The 25,020-nt window shown below is 34.8% G+C and overlaps 1 protein-coding gene and 1 pseudogene across 1 annotated transcript in view; one reads left to right on the forward strand and one right to left on the reverse strand.

Annotated features, from left to right (window-relative positions):
• The window catches only part of LOC113065282 (DNA fragmentation factor subunit alpha-like), a 10,134-nt gene extending 5,787 nt beyond the window's left edge, over nt 1–4,347 (forward strand). Inside the window, exons 2-7 of the mRNA XM_026236524.1 lie at nt 354–506; nt 601–746; nt 891–1,078; nt 1,517–1,518; nt 2,071–2,195; nt 2,555–4,347. Of these exons, the coding sequence (XP_026092309.1) occupies nt 354–506; nt 601–746; nt 891–1,078; nt 1,517–1,518; nt 2,071–2,195; nt 2,555–2,767 (827 nt within the window). The 3' untranslated portion in view covers nt 2,768–4,347. The remainder of the gene's footprint in view (nt 1–353; nt 507–600; nt 747–890; nt 1,079–1,516; nt 1,519–2,070; nt 2,196–2,554) is intronic.
• A 1,339-nt stretch (nt 4,348–5,686) lies between these two features.
• LOC113065283 (mannan-binding lectin serine protease 2-like) lies at nt 5,687–14,874 on the reverse strand (annotated as a pseudogene).
• Between the last annotated feature and the right edge of the window lie 10,146 nt (nt 14,875–25,020).

A 25,020-nucleotide genomic window follows, 5' to 3' on the forward strand; every position in this document is an offset into this window, starting at 1 on the left:
ATAATTAAAATATATATACATTAGAGTCATTTTTAAATAATTGTAGAACTTAAAGATGACTATAGATCAATTATATTAGTTATATTAGTGGTAATAATAAATGTGGTAAAAATAAGTAATAATAATAAAAATAATAATAAACGAATATATATATATATATATATATATATATATATATATATATATATATATGTGTGTGTGTGTGTGTGTGTGTGTGTGTGTGTGTGTTGTGTGTTGGGAATTTATTCAGGATTGTTTATCTCTCTCTCTCTCTCTCTCTCTCTCTCTCGCTAAAAGTTGACAGTTGATCCTATGCTCTATTTGTCATTTCTCTTCTCCTCTGTCACTCTCAGGTGGCGAGGCTCTTGGATTCAGTCCCAGTGCATCAGTCTCAGTGGTGCTAGAAGATGATGGTACTATTGTGGAAGATGAGGCTTACTTCATGTGTCTGCCAGCAAATACAAAATTCATGCTGTTGCATGCCAACGAAATATGGATGCATCAAGGTGAAATATAAAATATATAAAATTGATTTATTTATTTATATTTGTTCAGCATGTTTACTAATCTAAACGGGTCTATTTTGTCTGGTTGATGAAGGGACAGCACAGCCTTGCAGAAAGTGCACTGTTCTTGAGGTAGATGGGAAAGACACAGTTGATGGGTTTGAATCTTGGCGCAGTTTGGCAGAACAGCTCAGGCAGGACCTGGCCAGTATTATCCTCATGTCCGAGGCAGATCTACAGGTCTGTGTGATTCTGGCTTATTGGCTTTTTATTTTATTTTGCGATATATCTGACTATTTTAATTTACATGTATGATTATAGTGTGTAAACAGCCAGTGTTGTACTGTGTTTTTTAGAGAATAATTGGATAAATGTGTGTTACAGAGTTTGATCGATGTGCCGTGCTCAGATCTGGCTGCAGCATTGGACTTCTCACAGCAGAAAACCCAGGTCCTACAGGACACGCTGCAGACAATGCTGGACCGCAGGGAAGAAGAGAGACAGTCCAAAGAGTTACTGAGGCTCTATTTAAAAGCCATGGAGCGAGAAGGCACATGGAACCCAAGAAGAAAGTAGGAATATATTTCAAATACCAGCAATACAAAAAAATTCCTAAATAAAGTCACAAGTTATTTAATGGAATAGTTCCATACTTTCTTTTCTTTATAGAACTTCAAAATATTTATCACATTTCTTGCTCATCAATTGATCCTCTTTTAGTAAATGGGTGCCGTCAGATTGAAAGTTCAAACAGCTGATAAAAACATCACAATAATCCAAAGTGATCCACACAACTACAATCCATCAGCATGTCTGTAAGAAATAAATTCACCATTAAGGCATTTTAACTTTAAAACCATAGTTTCTTACAAGAATACCGGCCTGTAATTAAGAAAAAAAGTTTCAGACAGTGAAAAAGTCCATCCCCTGTTGTTATCTCATAAAATACACCAACATATTTGTTTAGAACCATTTTGGTTTGTGCTTATTTCTCTCCAGATTTAAATGAGAAGTCTATTTTTAATGTATAAAGCAGTTTTATGGATAGAACACTCCTATTTTACCCAGTAGCAACAGTTTAAAGTTAAAAATATCTTAATAATACATTTGTTTATAACAAACATGCAGCTTTTAAATTCACAAGAAGTTAATTGGTGAGCTGGAGTTGTGTGGATTACTGGATTATTTTGATGTTTTTATCATTACCTCATTCTGACGGCACCCATTCACTGCAGAGGATCCATTGATGAGCAAGTGATGTAATTGCATAAAGTTATTCAAATCTGTTTGATAAGGAAACAAATTTATCTACATCTTGGTTGGCCTCAGGGCATGTACATTTTTAGCAAATTTTATTTTTTGGTGAACTATTCCTTTAATGTTGCTTTGACTCTGCTCCCACTAGATGGCATCGCAGAGCCATTTCTAAGTTCTAAGTTTATTTTATTAGTACTTGGTGGAATGAAGAAAAGGAGCAGCTTGGATGATCAACAGCTTATCTGTTGCTGTGACAGGCCTAATCTTTCCAGTGCTTTCAGGATGTTAACCACTGTCATTGCTGCAGGCGCTAGACTGGATGAGACAGATGGGGTGCAGGTGGAGGCCGCAGCAGGGTTCAGCTCCACAACGCTGATGCTCCTGAAGGACAAAAAATACCCAGAGACCAGACTGTCCAATGAAGAGCTACAGGTATGACTTCTGACAGTGTTATAAATCCTCCCACAATTTCTTAAGAAGAGAGTAAAAACGAAGCATTTTAATTCTTAGTGGAATTCAATATGAACGTCATTCAAAGTCTGTTCTACCTTCCTATAATACAACATTTAATACAAAAAATAATAAAAAAATAAAAAAAATAATTTAAAAATAATATTTATATATATAATATATATATATATATATATATAAATGTATTGTAAAACCCTAAAAGCTTATTACATTATATTATAAAAAAGTAAATGTATTATAAAAACAGGTTTATTTTTGCGTTTTTGGTTAAGAGCATATGGTTAGTACTATTGTCTCATATGGGTGTATTTTTTATGCAGATGGTGGCGGAGCGTGGAGTGAAGGTCATGATGGAGGTGTTGGGCTGGGACGGTGAAAGGACATCAGCACTGGTCCAGGCATGTGAAAGTGAGCTCAGTAAACGCCTGCAGCGAGTTCAAGCCCTGCAATCCCTCAGTGCTCAAAATCAGTCTGCTTCACAACCACACACTGAGAGAGAGACGCGAGCCAAACGCAAAAAACACACACACTGACAACCCTCTATATTTGTGGACTGCTTCGTTACATTCCATATTTAAAATATTTTATGCAAACAGTGTTTTTCCGATTTTTGGATAGTCATTGTTTTGATAATAGTATAGCGTATAAAAATGCCAACGCATAATACAAGTGGTTATGTTTGTAAACAAGGAAAACATACACACTGGTGCTCATTTTGATTTAGATTTCTTTATCTGTTGCCTGTAAAGTCGAGCTTTCATTCGGGGCATCTTATACTGTGTCATTTAAAAGTTAATTAGTGAAAGAAAAAAATTTAAAAAGCAAGTTTATGTTTTAGGGAAAATGTAATGTTATAATTACAGTACTTCAGAAAGGAGGTAAATGGTTCATTATTGATTGTACCAGATACCTGTAGTATATGCTGGCAGATATGAATTTTAATACCTATTTGAAGCATTTAATGATATTCCTTAAAAAAGTAATGTATTACCATTCTATTACAAGGTTCCCTTAATGTGTCAAATTGGAAATGTTAGCAATCTAGCCCGTGGGCAGCACAATTATTATTATTATTTTTTTTTTGTGAAACTTTTTGCAGCACTTGTTGAAACTTCAAATGATACAAAATAATATTTTTAGACTTAAAAGATTTTGACATTTTTAGGCATTAATATAAATTGAGTTGCATAATTGAATGGAAAAAATAATATTTCATCTTGTCAGGAAGTATTGAGTATGGTAATGTATGTAGATCAAACTTCAATATGTTAATAAACTAATGAAGAGGCCTGTTGGTCTGTTCCTTTTCACCACTATTGTCTTGTTAAAACCTGTTAAAAGCATCTATTTCTGTGCAGATGTAGTTCTACCTTATGTTGTAATGAGCATGTGTATGCTTTGATTGGTGTTGGGTGGGTTTGTGAAGCCAGTCTTAGTGCTGTTTTGTGGCTGTGATGTACTATTGATTTGAATTTTTGAATTGTGACCATTGTTAGACTATATGCTAATGATCAGAATATCACTTCAACAGGATGTAAAGGTGTTCCTGGGGAATTCATTAGACTGGTATTACATATGCAGTCCCCAACTAAATGTTCTAATAATAGGCTTCCTGTCTTGAAATCCTTAACAGATGATTTTACTATTTTTTTCCCCTCAGTATTAAAACAGTCATTTCTTTATTCTGATCATGTTTACCTTATAATTTTGATAGGTAAGTAATTATTACGGACTTATTTTTCTGTTATTAATAATGTGCATGGGAAGTATTAGGAATTAAGTAGCGAGTTTAAATGCTCTTGTTAAGGAACCTTTTAATTAGCTGTCTGTGATTGTTGGTATAATGTCAGTGAGCCGGATCAATGCGTGACACTGCGACCACCTTGTCCTCACATCACTGAGCTCTGACCACCAGAAGCAAGCAAATCAACTGTGAATTATGTACTCTCTAGCAGACAAGCGTGACCACAGCTTCAACCAGGGTCTGTTGTTGCGTGATGGATTGGCTGTGTCATGCGGGGCAGAACCCCAACGCATTGATCATTCACTGACTCCTGGAAGCATACTGAGATCTACAGGTTGAAGATTGTCTAAAATAAAAGAAATTACAGAATGAGCTGTTGTTAAGTATATATTTGATTCTATTTTATTAAATCCTATACTGTTTTGTAGTTGATGCACAGATTTCTAAGGCCTGTAAAGAAAAATGTCCACCTTCAGGTTAACGTACACCACTTTTTTGCTGTGAAATCTTGAATACTTTGTATACGGTTATTAATATTTCAAGATTAACATTAACTGAATTGACACAACTTGGGTTGAAATGATTAAACATCCCTTTAAAGCTGCTTTGACACAATCAGTATTGTATGAAGCGCTATTCAAATAAAGGTGACTTGATTATCCATACGTTATTTTTGTAGAAAAATCATCAGGCCCTATTTATAAATATTTGTCTCTCAAATATGAATGGTACTGTATGTTTTGCCCCCCACAAATAAAACTAAAGACCTAAATAAAAGCAATCGAATATCTTACCAAGACATATTATTTGGAGATAAAGTGACAACATTTATTTATATGCATTTTATGGAAGTAGTCTTGTTATGTGGTTATAAAAATTGCATTAATTTCCATTACAAGCTATCACAATTTTTATTTTTTCAGTATTTTTTCATGTGAGCAACATTCTCATTATTAGGCCATAATCAGGCTTTAAATCTCAAGCAATAGTAATCGTGATGCTTGTCTGAATCACCACTGTTGTTTTTTGTTTAGGAATGTATTTTAATAATAAATGCTGGTATGAGATGTTGCTCTGAATGCATGCAACATTCGCAGTGAACTTTCAGTTGTTTATATATTCATGCTTCAAGTTCGTGTGATGGGACACAGGTTTAAGTAGGCTTGAGAATGATTAGAACTCCAGAGGGCCAAAATAGCACTGGAGAGGTAATTACGCGGGGCTGGAGAGACCCTACGGTCCCTGTTGATAGAAGACAGCAAGAAAAACTCTGAGATCAGATGCATAATGCATGAGAACCTAATGACTGTAAATCATGATGCCTTAGCTTACTTCACTTTAAAACAAACACCTCTGCATTAACACCGGCTTTATGAAGATGAAACGAGTAAATCTGTGTTTTGCCATTTTCATTATTTCATTCTTTCACTGAAGAAAATATTTACGAATCAACATAAAATAATTCACACCCTCTGTTCTCCTTTTTTCTTTTAGATAACTACAATAGCTTTTATTAACCTATATTAGCAAAAGCAAATTCATGACAACTTTATACTAGAAATCTATATATATATATATATATATATATATATATATATATATATATATATATATATATATTTTTATATATATATATATATATATATATATATATATATATATATATATATATATATATCAATTAAAAATTGTTTGCCTCCAGTTTAGTTTAGTTATATAGCACATTTAGAAATGGCAAGCACCAAACAAATTGCTGCACACAAAAAAGATTAATAAAATTGCTCACTTTATTATAAACCCCTACAATACCCAGGCTGGGCGCAGCCATGACCCCATGACCCAATACCGCCTCTGAACCAACTTTTACTCTGTGTCAAAAAAAAAGGAACAGGGCCCTCCACTGTCCCCCTGCCAGGAATCCTTTCCTCCATCAGCCATCCCAGAACACATATCATGTTCTCTGTCAGTAGTAGTTTCCCTTTAGCTGTCACTGTGGAGTCATATTTAGCCTCACAGTCCTCAAAATCAATGATGGGTAAAAGTGCATACAGGACATTATTGGAATTTAACGACACACCCCGTCCAGACACCTTCCCGACGTTAGCCTTCAAAACAAACCGCTCTTCCCTCCAAGGCAAACACACAGGCATGACGGCTTTACTGACAGGTATCTTATACTTCAGTTTAATCAGGGCAGAGCCATGGTTGAAGTTAATATTATCGTGATGGTGAATGAAGATTTTCTGTGGAATACCAACTACTGCCTCCCTGTCATGTTGTTCGACTATGCCCATCTTCAGCTGGGAAGTGTTGGAAGTGTCTGTGTAGATAGATACTATTTCATTACATAATTATTTTCAGAGTTTGCAGTAAGAATTTCACTCACTTCAGGTTGAAATAACACCTCAGGTTTTAAAACGTACCTCCTCTTTGGTAAACAAGTAAACCCCCATTGACGATTATGTACACTTCATGCTTATCTGGGATTCTTGAACAATTTCCTGATGCAGCGAGGCATCTGTCCATTCCAAAATCCACCCTTCAGGCATTTGGCTTGATAAAAGGGCAAAGCATCTTCCCCCTAAAGATGCAAAAAGTCACTTTTAAGTCCATAAATAGCATATACCAAGCTCCATTTCTTAAAAGTAAAGGGTTACCAGAATTAGTTAATAGCCCATATCACACGTTACATTGAAAAAGAATCATGATGGTGCTGAATACGTCTGTGTCGAGGAGCCACAGGGTGTGGGCATGGCTGCGCAATGAAAGCAGGGAACAGTAATGAAAACATAAATGCTTGAAAACAGGCATTCAAATGTTTATGTGATTCTTAATGCATCATGTATAATATGTCTTTTCAGACAGCCATCATAGCTGAATCCCCACTTCAAAACTATTCGTCATTTTAAACTATTATTATTATTATTTATTCTTTATTTATTATTTATTTTTATATTAACAATGTTTTTATTTAACACTGGCAGCCTTACATTATGTAATAATTTTGGAGCACACTCACAATAAAGACATGCATACAACATCATCTTAAAATATTATTTTGAGTCAGATACATTTCTTTGAAATGAGCTTGACAGAGTCCACACAACACATACATGGCGAACACCTTCATATTAAATGAGGTTTTATTAACAAAGGTCGGGAGGACCACGTTCAGATAATTAACACAAGAGGAGAGCACTCAGCAATCAATGGTAAGAATTCATTAACAGTCTTGCAGCATCCCCCCACCACTCCTTCTCCACACTTCTAGTCCTAAAACATTTAGATGGGGGGAGTACTCTGGGTTCGGGCCGAACTCCGAGCTCGGAGCCCTCCCTCCAGACAGCACGCCAAATACTCATTAAACTTTACCCCTTCAATTGTATGTAAGTGTGAACTCGTGAACTATTAATATTGCACACGCTCAGGAATAATTGATTCTGATTGGCCAGTCTGTCTTTAAGTGTTACTGTATGTCATGAACCAAACCAATGAGGAGACACACAACATTACAACCTTCAATTTGATGAAAAATACTAAAATCGTGCAAAAAGTCAAAAGTATAAAATTTAACTGATTTAATGAGGCAAAGAATTACCATCCCGTGAAGCATTGCAGATGGCAATTAAATAAAAACAATGAGAAATATTATATTATTGTGAAGATGTTGGTATTATATGTAGAAGCAACATATATTGAGCTTCTCAGATTGGTGGAGATTTCTTTGCAAAAAAAGGTGAAATGTAGTTTTTTTATTAGTTAAAATACATTGAAATAATGCAGGCTGATTGCTTCAATTATTATCAGCTGTGTTTAATTGTCCTAAATATATTATATTTAATTGCTTCAGCTATTAACAATCTCATAGCTCGTTTTAAATGTTTCATTACATTATCATTATCTCTTACTTATCATATAATGGAAAAGAAAAGGAGGTTGTAAACTACCCGTTCTGGTATACTTGATCTTCCAGTCTTTGTTTTTCTCCGAGTGGTCTGAGCGGAAGGTCACATGCACTTTGTGAGTTCCCGTCTCTATTTTTCTTTGTGAGGTCTTGCCATAAAATGGGCCGTACTCCATCTCACCTGCGGTGATCTAAAACAAAACCGTTTGAATTGTCAGTGAATACAAATGGCAACAGATAAACAAGTCTCTTGGGAAATGGGAGGGTGAGGAGAAATAATAAGCGGTTGTGGAGGGCATGAGAGAGCATACATTATGTATTCAACAGCTTTCAGGTCAGTGATTAGTGGAGCTGTCTGACGCTTATCACCAGTGCTGAGGAGACCATAGGCAGTCAGGGGGGAAAGAAAGCTAAACTGAAAGACCACGGCTATAACAAGCTGTTAAACACCTTAAAATGGGATTGGATTTATTCATTAAAATCAAATGGGCTTTGATGCAGAGTATAAAAATCAGTGCTGAACGTAAACACTCTTAAACACTTATCATGCTTATTTTCATGGATAGCCTTATGTGTGTAAACCACTCTAAAATCAATCTTTCTTAACACCCAACAAGGACACTAGAAGGTATATTATAGCTCTCTTCAAATAGTACTTGTATCATGTACTATAAACTCTACTATATATTTTACTTAAGCTATTGTAGCTCAGTATATATAGTGCAACAATATACGACTGTTTGTGGGGATTCTATGAACCATATAAAATATTTTATTGCATTCAATACACACCAATTACACATAAGAGTTAACTGTCTTGTCTTTCTTTTTAGTTAGTAGTTACACTTCATTGTATTTTCATTGTTAAAATGAAATCAAACTGGGTATGATTTTATTTTTGGGGTCACACAAAAATCACACTGAAAAAGAAATATGTTAAAAAACACAAATCTTCGACATTAATACTTCTCACACATTGAAAAAGAAAGCAGATATAATCATCTAAACTGTATTAAACAACCAATTCTAAATGTCTTATAAACTGTAAATAGTATTGAGTATTAGTAACAGTGTTATTATATTATTAAAAGTAAACTATTATGTTTATCTCTATGTGCTTATGTGAAGCTCAAACAGTACAGCATGGCGCAAGCAACACCAAAATCATGGGTTCATCTCAGCAAACCGATAAAATGCATAAACTGATAAAACATATGCCTTCAGTGCAGTGTAAGTTTTTTCAAAGAAATACCGTCTGCCAAATGCACAAATGTAAATACCTTCAGCAAGTGTTCATAAACTGGCATGATGCCAAAAATGAGGTCCATAAAGCTGTCTTTAACAGTGAAATCAAATTGTCTCGCAAACATTAAAATCATGATATACATTTTGTACACACATTGCACAACACATCAGAGGTGTTGAAAAAGTCACACAATTTCAAGAAAACCATAGGTTAGCCAGTATTTCCAATGATTAGTCAAACTGACCCACAACATAACATAATGATATATTGCCCAAAACTTCTGTCAAATTCTTTCATTCATGTTGTTCCAAACATTTTTCAAAATGTCTTCTGTGTTCTGAAGAAGAAAGTCATTCCTATGTTTTCTTTTTTTTAATGATGAGAGAATTTTCAAAAATATTATCTAAACAAAATCATGTGATCTGTGTCTTTAAATTCTTGTCATGAAGCTTGGCAAACTCTCCAATCTCTATTTTATCAGGCAGAGGTATATAGAGTTCCTATAGACCCACAAGGACCCCATTAAAGTGACTCACACCTGTGTCCACACACATACTATTATGCCTGTTGCTTTTGGTTTGAACTACCATCCTATCTAGAGTGTTTTCAGTGCTTTCTGATTGTAAAATAACCAACCTTAAGAAAGTCATAAGGGCAGTGGATTTCAGGACGAATCTCCACATCAAAAAGGTTACTTGAAAGCCTTCCATCAAAACTGATATTATAATCACACTGGCTCATCTTGGGGTAAACACCTGGGTACTCTGGACTGCTCAGCTCTCCTGACCTCTCCTGAAACACCTGCCCACAAAAGCACACACACAAACGTTCAACAGACAACTATCCATGCCACATTTAACACTGAGGGCTGCAGGAAATTGCAACATTATTAATAAACCTTTCCACCTGTAAAATGGCCAGAGAAAGGGCTTTCTGTCACTACTTTAGGAGTGACATTTAAGAAGAGTTACAAAAATAACATGAACATTAGAAACTTTGTCAAATGCAAACTTTTTACAGCCGAAAACAGTTATAAGATAGATCATTTTTCAGCTCGTAAATTTGCTATTATTTTTGCGTTTATCTTACTGACATGAATGTTTGATATGTAAAAAGACACAGTGAATAAAACTTTACTCAAACCCTAGCAACTTTAGATGCAAGGAGGCCTCAAATTATTGCTGTTTTTGATGTTTACATTCACTGCATGCTATTACCAACGAAACTGTGTATTATGAGATGCATTTAGAACTCATGTTTTGATAATTGTCAATTTATGATTAAAACAAAATCAGTTGGTAGTTATTGAAATATCGAGCCAATAAAAATAACAAGACATACATATTCAGTTGTGCCTGTTTATTTGATAAATATAGGAATAATAGGATTTTTCACAAAATGAAAATGCCATCATCAGCATCAAGCTGCTGCAAATCCATTTCCCTGACTTTCTTGTTCACTCTTTTCCATGCCATTAAAATGAATTTAAGCTTTATATATATATATATTTTTTTATTTATGCATTTGGCAGATGCTTTTATCTAAAGCGATTTACACTGGATTCAATGGACATGCTTCATTAGTTTTTGTTTTCCTGGGAATTGAACCCTTGATCTTTGTGTTGCTACCACAATGCTCTAATGTGTGAGCTACAGGAAGACTTTAAATGGCACAAAAATACAAAAAAAAGTTTCTAAATACTTTATTATAAAAGCAACATTTACTAAAGCACTATTACTCATAGAAACTCATGAAAGATGCAGTGATGGCTGTTTCAGCAACAAATACATTTTTTGAGTTAAAACAAATTATTTGATTCAGTCTGAATGTTTCATTCAAGAGCTGACTCACCGACTCAATGAACCAGTAGTAGTAGTTCTTGATGAAACAGCTTACTGGATGGGAAGATTTTCAATGAATAAATGATTATATTTCTCACATAAAGCTATCGAATGGCTTCAGAACACTTAGAATATAGCACACACGTCAAATTTAGATCACGTTTATGCTTTTGTGTTCCACCAAAACATTGGAACATTGAGGTTGAGTAAATGATGACAGAATTTAAATTTTTGGCCAAACTATTAATTTAATAACTGAACCCCAACAAGTGCAGATGCTACAAATAATTGTTATAAATGTGGAAATTCAGTTGAGTAGGGCAAAGGTTTCCTTATTCATATGATTAAATGATTCTTCCCTTCTGCACATTATGATGTGATGTCTCTATCTTTCCCATTAGCAAAGAAAAACAATTTAGAAGCATGTCTAGGCTGGTAATTGTGATTAATTACCCACCATTAGCACAGTATACAGCTCAAAACAGGTATCAATTTCCAACTGATCCCTATAATACTGTTCCCTCAGGAACCAATAGTAATTAGCCTGGACTTGCTTAGAGTGACAGAGATCAACTACTTTTGGGAGATGCTGCCCAATGTATCATCAGTCTATTCCTGAAGCGTGCTTTAGGCTAAAGCCAGTTAGCGCTGTCCAGCATCGCAGTAAACATTAGCACTTTAAATGAGAGTTTTTGGGACTAATCCATTCCTGCCAGAAGTTTTCACAACCTGAGGGGAAGTCGAAAATGTAAATTTGTCTATTCGAAACCCTACACAACCCTCGCTTATTGAAAAATGCCATGCGGTTAGTTGTGGCAACTCTATCAATGATATAAAAAACTCCTATTTCCTGCTCGATTATAGGCTATGCTAGCTCAATTAAGAGCTGTTGACAGGGCTGATAGATAGTGTGTGGTGAGCTGTGGCTGCCCAGCCTGCTGCTGTACTACTGGAGCTTAAATCAGTATTGAGCTATATGACAATATTTCCTAAACACTAGGATTTCTTCAGAACTTATACAGACAGAAGTTGTAAGTATAAATATGTTTACATATCTTTGATCACAGACAAAGAAATAGTTTTTTTTTCTCATATATGCATTTAATAGATCAGTGAAAATTCTAAAGGTGCTATAGAAAAAAAAAAATAAAAAAATAATTCAGTTTAATTGATTTGTGATTATAGTAATGTGTTATATTATTATAGTACCTTTTTAAAAACCCAATGTCACTTTTAAAAAGATTATACTCACCCAAAAATGTAACTCTGTTGTCATTTACTCATTCTTGTGTTTTTCTAAACCTTTGGAACACAGAAGGGACTATTTGGTTTTTATTGTTTTGCTTTGTTTTTTATCCATATAATGAAAGTATATAAAGTCTATGTTGTTTTTGAATTGTACGCACACAAGCAGTTGAAACTGTCTAGTTTGGAACAACGTGAGGATGATTAAATGGTGTCAGAATTATCAATTTTGGGCAAACGAATCCTTTAAGAGAGTTTTTAGTTGCATAATCAAAGAGTTTTTATGGATCTAGCCAATAATGAACTCTATGCGCAATTGCTTCTGCATTTAGTTTCAGTGGCCACCACATTTCCATTTTAGCGTGTATGGAAATTGTGAGAATATTAACACAACATTAAATCTTGAGCAAGTGTTACATGACAGTACAAAATCAACACTAAAGGTATCTTATTGTTGAATATAATATATTATATATAATATACTATATAATAATCTACAGCAGTTGTGAGTATAAAATGGTGAGTATACAACAGTGGAAGCTTGCATAGCACTAAAATGTTCATAGAAATACACAGGCATTCAGTGTGCATAGAAACATTGATGGTCTATCAAAACAATGTTTCATTAGGCAGAAAACAATAAGCAATCTTTAATGTGTCTCAGAGCTGTACGTGTTTTTTTTTTAATGCATTTATTGTAACAAGCTTGAAAATGAACGTACATAATATTGTATACATCATATAATGTCCCATGTATTTCATAATCAATAAGCAGAAAAAAATACATCTGTTCTGGTATCCAGTATCTTACCAGGGCAGTGTCTTTTATCATCATGGAGTTGGTATCCCAATCTGCAAGCGCAGTAAAAGCCCCCAACATAATTATGGCAATTATGGTCACACACAGGCTCTCCATCCACAGTGCTCAGGCACATATTAATGTCTGGAAGAGTAAAAAGAGGGCGTTTAGTAACAGTTCTCACTTACATGGATTTGGACTTCCACTAAGATCAACACATGTTTGATGTGTATCAAATAGAATAGTCTGTGTATATATAATATGTAATCTATTTCAATTAAGAATATACAAAGTTATAAAAAGTTAAAAAGCAAATATTCTATTTAATGCTTTTTTTTATTTATTTTTTATTTTTTTGTTTAATCCTTAGCCTTTACAGCAAGAGGTGACAATAAAAGAGAGGAACGATCATGCCATGGGGGAGACAGTCATGCTGTAAATCCATTGTTTCCATCACCTTCAGCAGAATAAAATGCCTGGAAGCCTGTGAATCGGTCATCATTGGAGTAATCTGATCTGAAGAGCGTGGACATGGTGTTGGTGGCAGAACAGATGACAGTGTTTTTAGGCACATCACCGTAATTTTTCTCTGCGTCACCACAGAACTGGACTGTGTCATTTGAACACCTGGAAAGTTTCAGCCAGTAGTAATTATTACAAATACACATCAGTATCCTGAATTTGACAGAACAAACTTAGTTAGCATGCTAGGAACTATAGGTTTGTGCATTTCATTTCATGATAGAGAGGTTTAATCATGTTTAACATGAGTATTCTGATATAGAATAGAATAGAATAGTCTTTATTGTCCCATTTCTGGGAAATTCGTCTTGGATTCCACGACAGGGCCAGATATAAAGGTAAAGGTCTGTTGAAGACATGGATCTAACCTGAACTTTCTCATATTCACAGCGCTGAGAAGGCTCCAGGATAAAATAAGTGAAGTAGAGGCATATTCTCTGTCCCTCTGGTCCTGTGATATTCCACACCATACGCTGGTTGTTATTAGGATAGATATTTAAGAAGTTTGGTGAGGTGAATTTCACTACAGTGATCTCAGACCCCACTGTATATTTTGGATATTGCTAAACCATTTTAAGAACACATAGAACCATTGCAATATTACAAACTCGGCAAGCAACAACAATGTAGTAATACTGAGATGATAGGACATTCATATTAAGAAGGACAGATATAATCATGGCATTAACACACACACACACACACACACACACACACAAAACAACGCCATCCCAACTGCTGAAAAGTAGAAAATGGACCAAAATTATTCTATAAAATCACTTTTCTAACACCAACTGTTGATCACTTTTGGCTGTGTTGTGATAATGAATAAGAGAAATAACACTGCAAACACGAAAGGCAAAAGTAGAATAGGTCACACTAATATGAAAAAAAAGTATTTAAAGCCCTATGAGATTTTCAGACATATGAACTGCGATGTGCCACAGGCAGATGTTTGTGATGAAAAAACAACAGGTGACACTGAAAGCCTGTCGCCGTCGATGTGCCAATTACCCCGAGAGCAGAATTAATTCGAAATGCCTTTGTAATGCTATACAGTCCCTTTCATTTAAACCTTTTGGCACAGAATGAGATGGTTATTTAATGATTTAAAAATGAGTGAGAAAAGGAGAGAGAGTAAGAGAAAGTGGGTGAGCAAGAGAGAGAGAGAGAGAGAGAGAGACAGAATGAATAAAGCTACAAAAATTCCATAACCAACACTACGCTGGTAATGCTTGATTTATGAGGATAATTAATGTGATCTCCTCATTCATGCCAATGGTAATTTCCAGCTGCAGCTGATTGTGGCTGTCAGGTGTAATGCGCTGACCTCTGTCATCATGCCTGCTTGAGAGGGTCACAGGTTGTTGGGACACAGCTGAAGGGATTCTTAAAGAAGAAACAATCATTCACACTGGTTTATCAAACAACTCTCCTGGGTACTCTGACGGGAAACCTCTGAAGGCATTTGGGTATCTGCATGTTTTAGGGAAAATTATTTATGATTTTGTTAATGCAAACTGAAAAGAAAATAAGAGCAACATTGGCTAAACGTATTATGAATATATGAATAGATTCCAGTGCTGTTAAATGGACTCAATTGGGCCAATTTCCTATAAAGCAAAGCCCAAGAGATGTTGAATAAGCACATCAATTATGAGTGTTTCACTATCTGCACATTTGCTAATAAAGCAAGATTGTATTGAATAATGAGATCCACAACTGAATCCAAGGAATTAGACAATCACTACACATTCATTCACTCGTAAGTGACTCTACGTCAGAGACCAGATACTTGTCAGTGCATCAGCCAGTGGTTAGGTCACGTCTAATTCGAACACTGTTTAGAGCTCTTTACTTCCTTTTATAAATATAGATCAAGTTCATTTTGGAAAGATGAGTCACTCTTTAAGTACTTGCATCTTCTGTTGCACAGTATGCACTACAACCCTGAGGACAGTTTGAAGCATTAGGTCAACTATAATTAAACAGTTTATCATTCTATCAGTCCTCGGTACACATATTCCATCCCATTAGCCTTGTTTTATATAACTGAAACATTTTGTGCAGCTTTGTATTTAAAACATCAGAAAAAGAATCTCAGGTTCAGCCTGGATGCAAACAACAACATGAATCCAAGCAACAACCAGCAATTTCCCAAATAATGCAACAAAAATAACAGAAGGATATTTACATATGCATATTCAGAGCCTCGGAACCTTCCTTCTGTGAAGCCCAGTAATGCTTGGTGTACCATATGTAATGAAGTGCATCCTGATAAAACGCCAGTCAGCATTGTCACTTTGATGTGGAGTACTGTGAGCACAAAATACATATCCAAGATCAATACAGATGAAGAAACAGAAGGGGACACTTGTGACTAAGACTTTAGACTGTGAGAAAAAAAAAAACGGCTCAAACATCAAAAACAAATGCAACCCTTGCAGATAAACATCCTGAAGGACTTCAATGTGTTTGATATATCATAAGAAACCCCATAAACACACTGTTGGGGGTTGTTTCAAGAGAAGGATGAACCATGTGAAGTAAAGCAGATATTGATGTTAACATCAATATTTTTTTTCATGCATGTTACTCTTAGGTGACCTAAAACAAGGATCTGAAGAACAATGTAAAAAATGTAAATTGTTGTCAGCTTTGTTAATTAAACATCTCAGTGGTTTCTGTAAAGGCATAAAAACTACAAATACAAGCGACAGGGTAATCAATGATATCACATCCCTCTCTGTTTGCCCAGCTTGAAAAATAAATTACAACAATCAAGACTATCTGTTCCACAGCATTTCATTTTCTCCATGGTTTAACCATGTCACAAAATGACAAACAAACAAAAATAAATACTCTCTGTAGAATCACGGTTTTTCTGTTCTTAATTTTCTCCAAGATTTCATAGGTGTGTCCACAACCTCTTGGGTCAGGTGTCAGAAGCCAGAAAGAAGGGTTAATCAGTGAATTGTGCAGGGGCCTTAAAATGTGCCATTCCTGGCACGCCATTTATTTTCTGGTAGCTGGTCAAATGTTTCCATCCTAGGGTAGATTAAAACTTGGGACATGAACAGAACAGAAAGTAGCTGTCTAAGTGTACCTTAACATCATAACAATACATGTGAGTAGCAAAGTATTTAAATGGCTTAATGTTGGTTAATGTTAAAATACCTTTCTGTCCCAGGTGTAGTGTATACACAGCTAAAGAATGGCATTTGTGGACTGGTATCCCCAAAATATGCAAAGAACAAGCTTTTGATGTTGCTCTGTTTGTTTGAATTTGGAAGGCGGGACTATCTGTTGATGAGTATTTGCAAGCCTGTTCTGGGATTATTTTTCTTTTTGGTGAAGTTTGTCAAAAATATAGTATGAATAATATTTATGTCTTAAAAAAATACAAAAAATTAATCTTTTGCATCGGTTCTTTTTAGTGAATCAATCGATTCCTGAACAAATGAATCGTTTGCTTCGATTCCCATTCAGTCAGCTCAAATCGCACAGTCATCTGTTGTAGGCCTACCTCATTTTCCTCTTTATATACATGACTTAACGTTATTTTTAGTAAATCTAAATACATACACCCAAACAATGTAGTCTGTTTCCAGAGTGAACAAACTTTATAAAATGGTTCTTTTTAAGGGATCGGAAACAGGGCAGTGAGTGCAGTCGAATAAATCCTTTGCGTCAGTTCTTTATAAAGAACCTAAATACACAAGCCAACCAACGTAGTCAAATATCTGTGAAATGTTTTGTAAATACGCTTTATAAAAGAATTGTTTTGAATTGATTTCAGATGTGTTTTATTTGTTCTATTGAAAGCTGAAATGATCTCACAATTCTTCAACGGACTGCTTTGAGAATCCAGACAATTGGATTTATCTGAAGTTTGAAGCATCTCTGCACACATGGTGAGCATGCTTGATGCATTTTTGGTGTGTTTTCGGTTTCTGATGGTAACTGGGTGTCCTGTTGTTTGTAATCAGGGTAGATATTATTCAATAGCCTCTGGTTATACTAATGTCAAAATGAATTCTTCCCTAAAGCTGTGATTGGTGCACCTGGGCACCATTTCTCGTCATTTCCACCTGACTCTCCATCATTGGTGCAGAGCTGCATGTCAGAGCCACTGATATGGCAAACGGCCACAGGCCCACAAGAGAACAGAAATGGCCATATGGGGACTGAAATCTGTGGAAGATGCATCAGCGGCTAAATTGAAAGAGTAATGGCAATCTGACACTGGGGCGAAACTCAGTGCGGAGGGATTCAGCCTCGATTCATCACAAGTAATATCCCTATCATTAGCTGTACTGTTTAAAAGGCCATACAGCTGCAGCTGGAGACTCGTGGTGTTTTTCATTTGGCCTCACATGAAAGTATTCCCTTTAATTTTTCTTTCTCATTCCTCACAAACTTAAGACCACTCGTAATCATGAGATATGGATATGTTGTAGCAAACGATCAGTTTATTAGCTGTCAATATATATGAGGACCAAAACACAAGGGAGAGAGTATTTAATGGCCGGACTGTGGGTACATGTTAGTAAAGATGAATACTAAATTACAGTCTTTAGGTGTTTACAAGTGTCTGGTTATGTGATATGGAAATGTTTGGATTGGACTTTCAGGACTTTTAGCCTAAATAATAGCCAATCAGTAAGATTTACAGTCTATAACTACTACATTTAGGCTTTGACACAATCAAAAAGTCTGCTTCTGCCTGTGGTTATGCGTGGCATTTCTGGTTTACACCCCTGATTTGGTTTCTCAAACTTTCAGGAATCTAATAAGGGAGCCAGAGACAGGCTTAAAATTGTGCATGAAAGAGAAAAACAACAATAATAAAGCATATAAACCTTATCACGATGTAATACGTTTGAGCTACTTTCTCCCCAAATAACGCTTTTTATGCAAAATAAGTTTCATAACTTTGAATTATTATCTGTATAGCATCCACACTGCTGACACTTAACCTATGGTGTTGTTTCTTTAACCTTCTCATATTGAGATTTATTTTAACATCTATTTATTAATTTATTTGAACTCGTCGAGTCATAAGCCAAAAGTGTGTTTTTTGTCTGTGTTAAAAGACAAAATATCATATCCCAGTTTATGAAGAGACTATAATCCATTTGTAGGGTGATTTCTTCTACAAATGTGTAAACAATGATGAGCTATCACAATTGCTTTGTGTATTCCCGCACACAGACCAGCACGTCACAGCAACACGGCTCGACCAATAGCGTGACTTTGGGGTGGGAGATAATATAAATCCAGTGTTATTTCAGTATCATTGTGATACTATTATAGTTTTATTCATATTTTGAATCAGTTTTTATTTTCGTATCATTATGCAGTTTTTATTTCAGTTTATTTCATACATCAAGTTAAACTAAATTAAAATGAGAAATGCTGCCATTGCAACTATAGCTGAAGTAAAAAGTTGTTTTTTATCATTTCATTTCATTTCACAGTTAACTTTTTATTTCAAGAAATGAATGTGTTGTTTTTGTGGTTTTAATTCTAGTTTCAGTTTAAACTATAATAACCCTGATCCTAATGTATTTTTTTTCTTCTGTAATTCAGTTTAGTTTTCATTTTAAAGGTTTTGTAGTATGATCTTTATTATTGTTAATGAAAAGATTTTTCACTGGTAATGTACATCTTTCCAGTTGATAATAATGCATTAAAAACCTTAATTTGGGAAAACAGATGGTCTTTTCTGAGTCATTGCACAGCTAATGAGCTGCTGCTACAACAACCACTCTGCTTGTTAGCAGACTATCTGTGATACTGACTTACACAAGTGCAATGTCAAAGGAGAGCTTTTAGCAAACTCTGTTTTCCTTTCCTTTCCTTTAATGCTGAGGCCAGCTTGAATCTGGATCCATTCCCCTGATAAACACACTTAGTCAAAGGGTAATTATGCTAATTCTGGAGCAGCAAACAGCAAGGTTTGCAATAACATGTCAACAGATTTGAGGCTCATCAAACAGGCCGTTCTTTTCAGATTATCATCAAAATAATTATCCAAATTTTGGACACCAGAGGTCCTCTCAAAGACCATAAATAGCACACTGAAGTAGTGTGCACTGCACCGCTGAACAATGAATGCACAGATGATGGGCTAATTATTGAACTCTATGATTCAGTATGCTTGGCTAATAACTTTAAAAAGAAAGGCAAATAAAAAAAAACGTTTTAAGTATTATTGTGGGGTTTTTTTATATAATGAAGTTCCTTACATTGTACAAGATTTATTAAATCAACAACATTCATTCTAAACTTTGTTAAGAAACCTTAAATTCAACCTTAAAAGTGCCCTTTACATGTCCAAATAGTTTATTATTATGTATTTCAGATTTAGTTTTAGCTATTGTAGTAAATAAAGTAAAACTAAATATAGGAAATATAAAAGTTTTAATCATTTATTTTATTTCAGTTAAAGCTTATTGTATTTCAAGTAACCCTGACTCAGGTTGAAAAAAAAAAATATTGAAATAAAATAAAAGATGCACCAAAAAAAAAATACATTTTTCCAAATAATTTTAATAAATTAGATAAAATTTGCAATGTTGCACCTCTGCTAATTTTAAATTATTACAAATGAAAGAAATAATTGTGAGAAATTAAATGCTTGTAAAACAAAATTATAATAATAGTAATAAAAAAAGGTGTATCCATATGAAACCATATTTTCACAGTTAGTGCAATTGGGTGTGTTTTAGGATCCAGATAAAATAATATCTGGATGTGAAACATATTAATATCAGATGTCTTAATATAAATAGACTGAAAATAAACTGTGGGTAACTTTTGCTGAACCAGACTCAGAATCATTTTTCTCTTACTCTCAGGACTGTTTAAATGACAAGATCGTGTCCTCTGTCCCCTTATGAGGACTCTGTCCCTCCTCCTGAACTGGTCCCCTTTGTGATGGGCAGGGTCTCCATGGTTACGGGCATCCTGCATCCCTTCTTCATGTCTGTGACATCTAATTTTCTCAGCTCTCACTGCGGTGTAGGGTGCGCTGAGAGGGATAATGATATGCTTTCAGCTGTGCTGACTAGCAATGCAGTCACAGTGCACAAACACATCACACGTCATTAGTGGCTGTTAAGCACGAAATCTAAAACTTCATGTCTTGTCCTCTATGCAACCCATTCTGTCCCCCTCCAACTCAACATGCTTCTGAGAAATCAACAAGGCATTGATTCCTTGGCTTGTTTCATCATTTGTGTTTATGAAAAGGCAATTACAGTTTAATTCTCACTCCCTTCAGACCCTTCAATCTGATGGAATAATACAGGCTGCATATGAAAATGCAAGGCACGTTTCTGATATCACAGAAGTCAAACCTACTGAACTCACAGATTGCATTAGATATTTAAAAGAATAGTTGATCAAATAATATGAATATTCTGTCATTATTTACTCACCACGTTAGTATTTTTTCATAGCCTATTTAGTTTTACCTCAGTTTAGTCGCCTTGTTGACCAACAGAAATCTGTTTGGTTTGAAAGTGAGTTCTTTGAAGTGTGCTTGATATAGACAATGGACAGACATCTATTGTTAAAGAAAATATCTGACCGTTAAAAGGAATAGAATTTGCTGATAATTTACTCACCCTCAGGCCATCCAAGATTTATACCCGTTTGTTTGTTCATCAGAAGTGATTTGGAGAAATTTAGATTACCTCACTTGCCCACCAAGTGTATCCTTTGAAGTGAATGGGTGCCGTCAGAATAAGAGTCCAAACATCTGATAAAAACATTAGAATAATCCATAAGTAATCTACATGGCTCCAGTCGATCAATTAATATCATGTGAAGTCAAAAGCTGTATGTTTGAAAATGAAAATAAATATCATTATTATGTTGTTAATACGCAAGTAACGTATTTTTGTAATATTGCTTCCATTGAAAAGGTTGTCTCATCTGAATCAGGAGAGAAATATGTGCAGATCAAGCACAATAAACAGTACAAAAAAAAATTTTCTAAACAAATATGTTGGTGGATTTTGATGTGAGAGAACAACAGATTTCACTGGAGGAAGTGTTTTTATGTATTATTGATAGATATTTTGGCCAAAAGCAAAGGTTTAAAGTTAAAACGCCCTAATGATGGATTTGTTTCCTATAGAAACACACAGCTATTCACTTCACAATATATCAGTGGAAGCCTATAATCTAAATCCACTTTACTTAAAGTACTTTATTGCATAACTATTAATTGTAGGATTATTTTGCTGCACATAAAAAGTTATAACCAACACTATTTTAAATTTGCATTTGATGCATATATTACTTTGACTTCTAATGCTAATGCCACCAACTTCCCACTCACTGTTTTTTGCTCAACAGAAGGCGAAGAGGGTGTGCTGGAACAATAAATCAGCATTCAACATGAGCAAATGTGACCTACACCTGAGGGCAATTGCAGAGCTACAGCAACTACAGCACAATGAGGGGCAAATAACCCAAAGAACAATGACTTAAATAATTCAGAAAATCTGAATACAGATTTTTGATCACCAGTGGCAATATTTCTTCTTCCACAAATGTCATTCAAGTTCCTCTGTGTCCTTCCTTTGTACTCATGTCTTAGTTAGTCACCCATGGTATGTTTGCGTCTGTTCAGTATCCTACCTTCAAATGTCAGCACAGAACCAAATCACGAACTATTGATGGTGACAGAAAACATTGCTGGTGGCAACAGGTAAAAGCAAAGACACAGACAACGTAGAACTAATGAAGTGAGAGTGCTCCCCGATGCCCTCTGCCATGTGACAAAGATCTAATATGGAGCGTAATGCCATTTACGCAGCCCTGAAACATTACTCATCACTCGCCTGCGGATAAAAGGCAGTCTATCCAGAGAAAAGAAGCAAGACATTTTGATGGAGGCCTTAGTCCAGTTGTCTCCAACCAAATTTGGTTTACAGGACAAACAATGCAAAGCAAACTGCCAGTCTTTTAAAAATGTAACTGTGTGTCATTTGAATGCCTATTGCTATCAGTTTACAATTCACATAGCTTCCTTCCACATAGTGTTATTGCAATTGAACAGCAATAGCATCATAATAAAATAAGCAGCTTGTGTAATGGCCTTTTACTATGCTTAGAGTGGAAGGTTTCGAAATTGAGGTGTGAAATTAAATTTACTCCTTTCATTAGGCACCATTTGATTGTAAGATAAAATAATGTCTAAATTAAGAATACATGAGGTGAGAGAAAATGCTAAGGTTGTGGTTAAACCTCCCCCAAAAAAGATCACTAAAAAGATCACACACACAATGAGGTTACAAATACAAAAAAAATGCTTAAAAACAGAAAATGATAAATTTTTGACACTTATGGCAAAATTTCTTTACAAATGTCATTCAAGTTCCTCTGTGTCCTTCCTTTGTACTCATGTCTTAGTTAGTCACCCATGGTATGTTTGCGTCTGTTCAGTATCCTACCTTCAAATGTCAGCACAGAACCAAATCACGAACTATTGATGGTGATAGAAAACATTGCTGGTGGCAACAGGTAAAAGCAAAGACACAGACAACGTAGAACTAATGAAGTGAGAGTGCTCCCCGATGCCCTCTGACCATGTGACAAAGATCTAATATGGAACGTAATGCCATTTACGCAGCCCTGAAACATTACTCATCACCGCCTGCGGATAAAAGGCAGTCTATCCAGAGAAAAAGAAGCAAGACATTTTGATGGAGGCCTTAGTCCAGTTGTCTCCAACCAAATTTGGTTTACAGGACAAACAATGCAAAGCAAACTGCCAGTCTTTTAAAAATTTAATTGTGTGTCATTTGAATGCCTATTCCTATCAGTTTACAATTCACATAGCTTCTTTCCACATAGTGTTATTTCAATTGAACAGCAATAGCATCATAATAAAATAAGCAGCTTGTGTCATGGCCTTTTACTATGCTTAGAGTGGAAGGTTTCGAAATTGAGGTGTGAAATTAGAAATTTACTCCTTTCATAGGCACCATTTGATTGTAAATAAAATAATGTCTAAATTAAGAATACATGAGGTGAGAGAAAATGCTAAGGTTGTGGTTAAACCTCCCCCAAAAAAGATCACTGTAACATTATTATTATTATTATTTTTTTTTTAATCAAAAATATTTTTTAACATCACTAAACCAACCTATATACTGCAGGTTACCATTTTTACTGATACATAACATAAATTGTGTTATATTTATGCTTTAAAAACAAGCAAAAAATGATAAATATAATTTAGACAGCTTATTAGAGTTTAATAAACTAAATATATACTCTTTAAGAACAAGTCTTAATATCTTGTGCAAATTTTTCTTCTGTTAATTTTTTAAGGGTTTAAAATATTTTAGTGGAAAATTACAAAAAAAAAGCTGATTAAGAAAATTACTCTTTGCAGTAAAACAATCTATAAATTTCAATGTTTATGATCTGAACTACAGTAGATGATTTTTGTGAGTTCTTAGACAAGGCTCTTATAAAGACACATTTATGAATCATTATATTGACTCATAAGGCCAACATCAAAAATAATTAAAGTTGATAATAAGAAAATAACTAACTTTTTTTTTTTTACTTTTTCTTGTGGTGACCTCAAGTTAACTCATGTAATCTTGTGCTTTCAAAAATACTAGACTTAATTTTATTTTAAATAGACCTATTGAGGTTGATGAGCCAGTCCTATTTGTTTTTCTGCTTTTAATTAGTTAATTGCATTTTCTTTTCTTTAAAATTTACTAGAAATACTGGAGCCAGTTGTGTATTTCCTAAAGATAAATGTACAACACATTAAATATGAATTTCAAATTCATGTTCAGGTGGGTGCATGCCTTTAGATCAAAGGCAAAGCAATCAAAATGCTTTGCTTACCAGCAGGAGCTTTGATGTCCCCTCACAATGCTCATGGCTCAGGGCACTTGTATAATAGACAGGTTTTCTTTCGCTTCCCACAAATCTTCATGCACATAAAACACATCCGACAGTCATCTGTTTGAGCCAGTCCATCCATCAATTGGCCAAAAAAAAGAGAGAGAAGAAAGAAAACATGCCATCAGCCATTTGTCATCTTGTGGACAAACCTAAATAATATTGCATTATAATGGTAGCACCAAATTCCTCATGTGTATCAATGTTTGTTGTATCTTCATTCCACTGATTAGATGGTCCTGTGCTGTACTGGGCAAGACCAGCATGTTTATTGTTCCGTTAACTAATTAAATTTGGCCCCATCTGACTTTTCGAGCAAACGGAACAGATATATAAATGCCATGCCAGAGACTCAGTTTAATAAGATACTGCATTATCATACACCACTGCTGAATAACATTAATGATCTCAGTGTTAACCACAAGAGATTCAATTATTTTACTATATTTCTTTATCAAATCCAAACTAATAATGGCCTGTTAGAGGCCATAACAATATATAAAGAATTATTATCCATATGTTATATTATACACATAAAATT

This window comes from Carassius auratus, chromosome 48 (genome assembly GCF_003368295.1).
Source record: "Carassius auratus strain Wakin chromosome 48, ASM336829v1, whole genome shotgun sequence".
In the NCBI taxonomy this organism is placed as follows: Eukaryota; Metazoa; Chordata; class Actinopteri; order Cypriniformes; family Cyprinidae; genus Carassius; species Carassius auratus.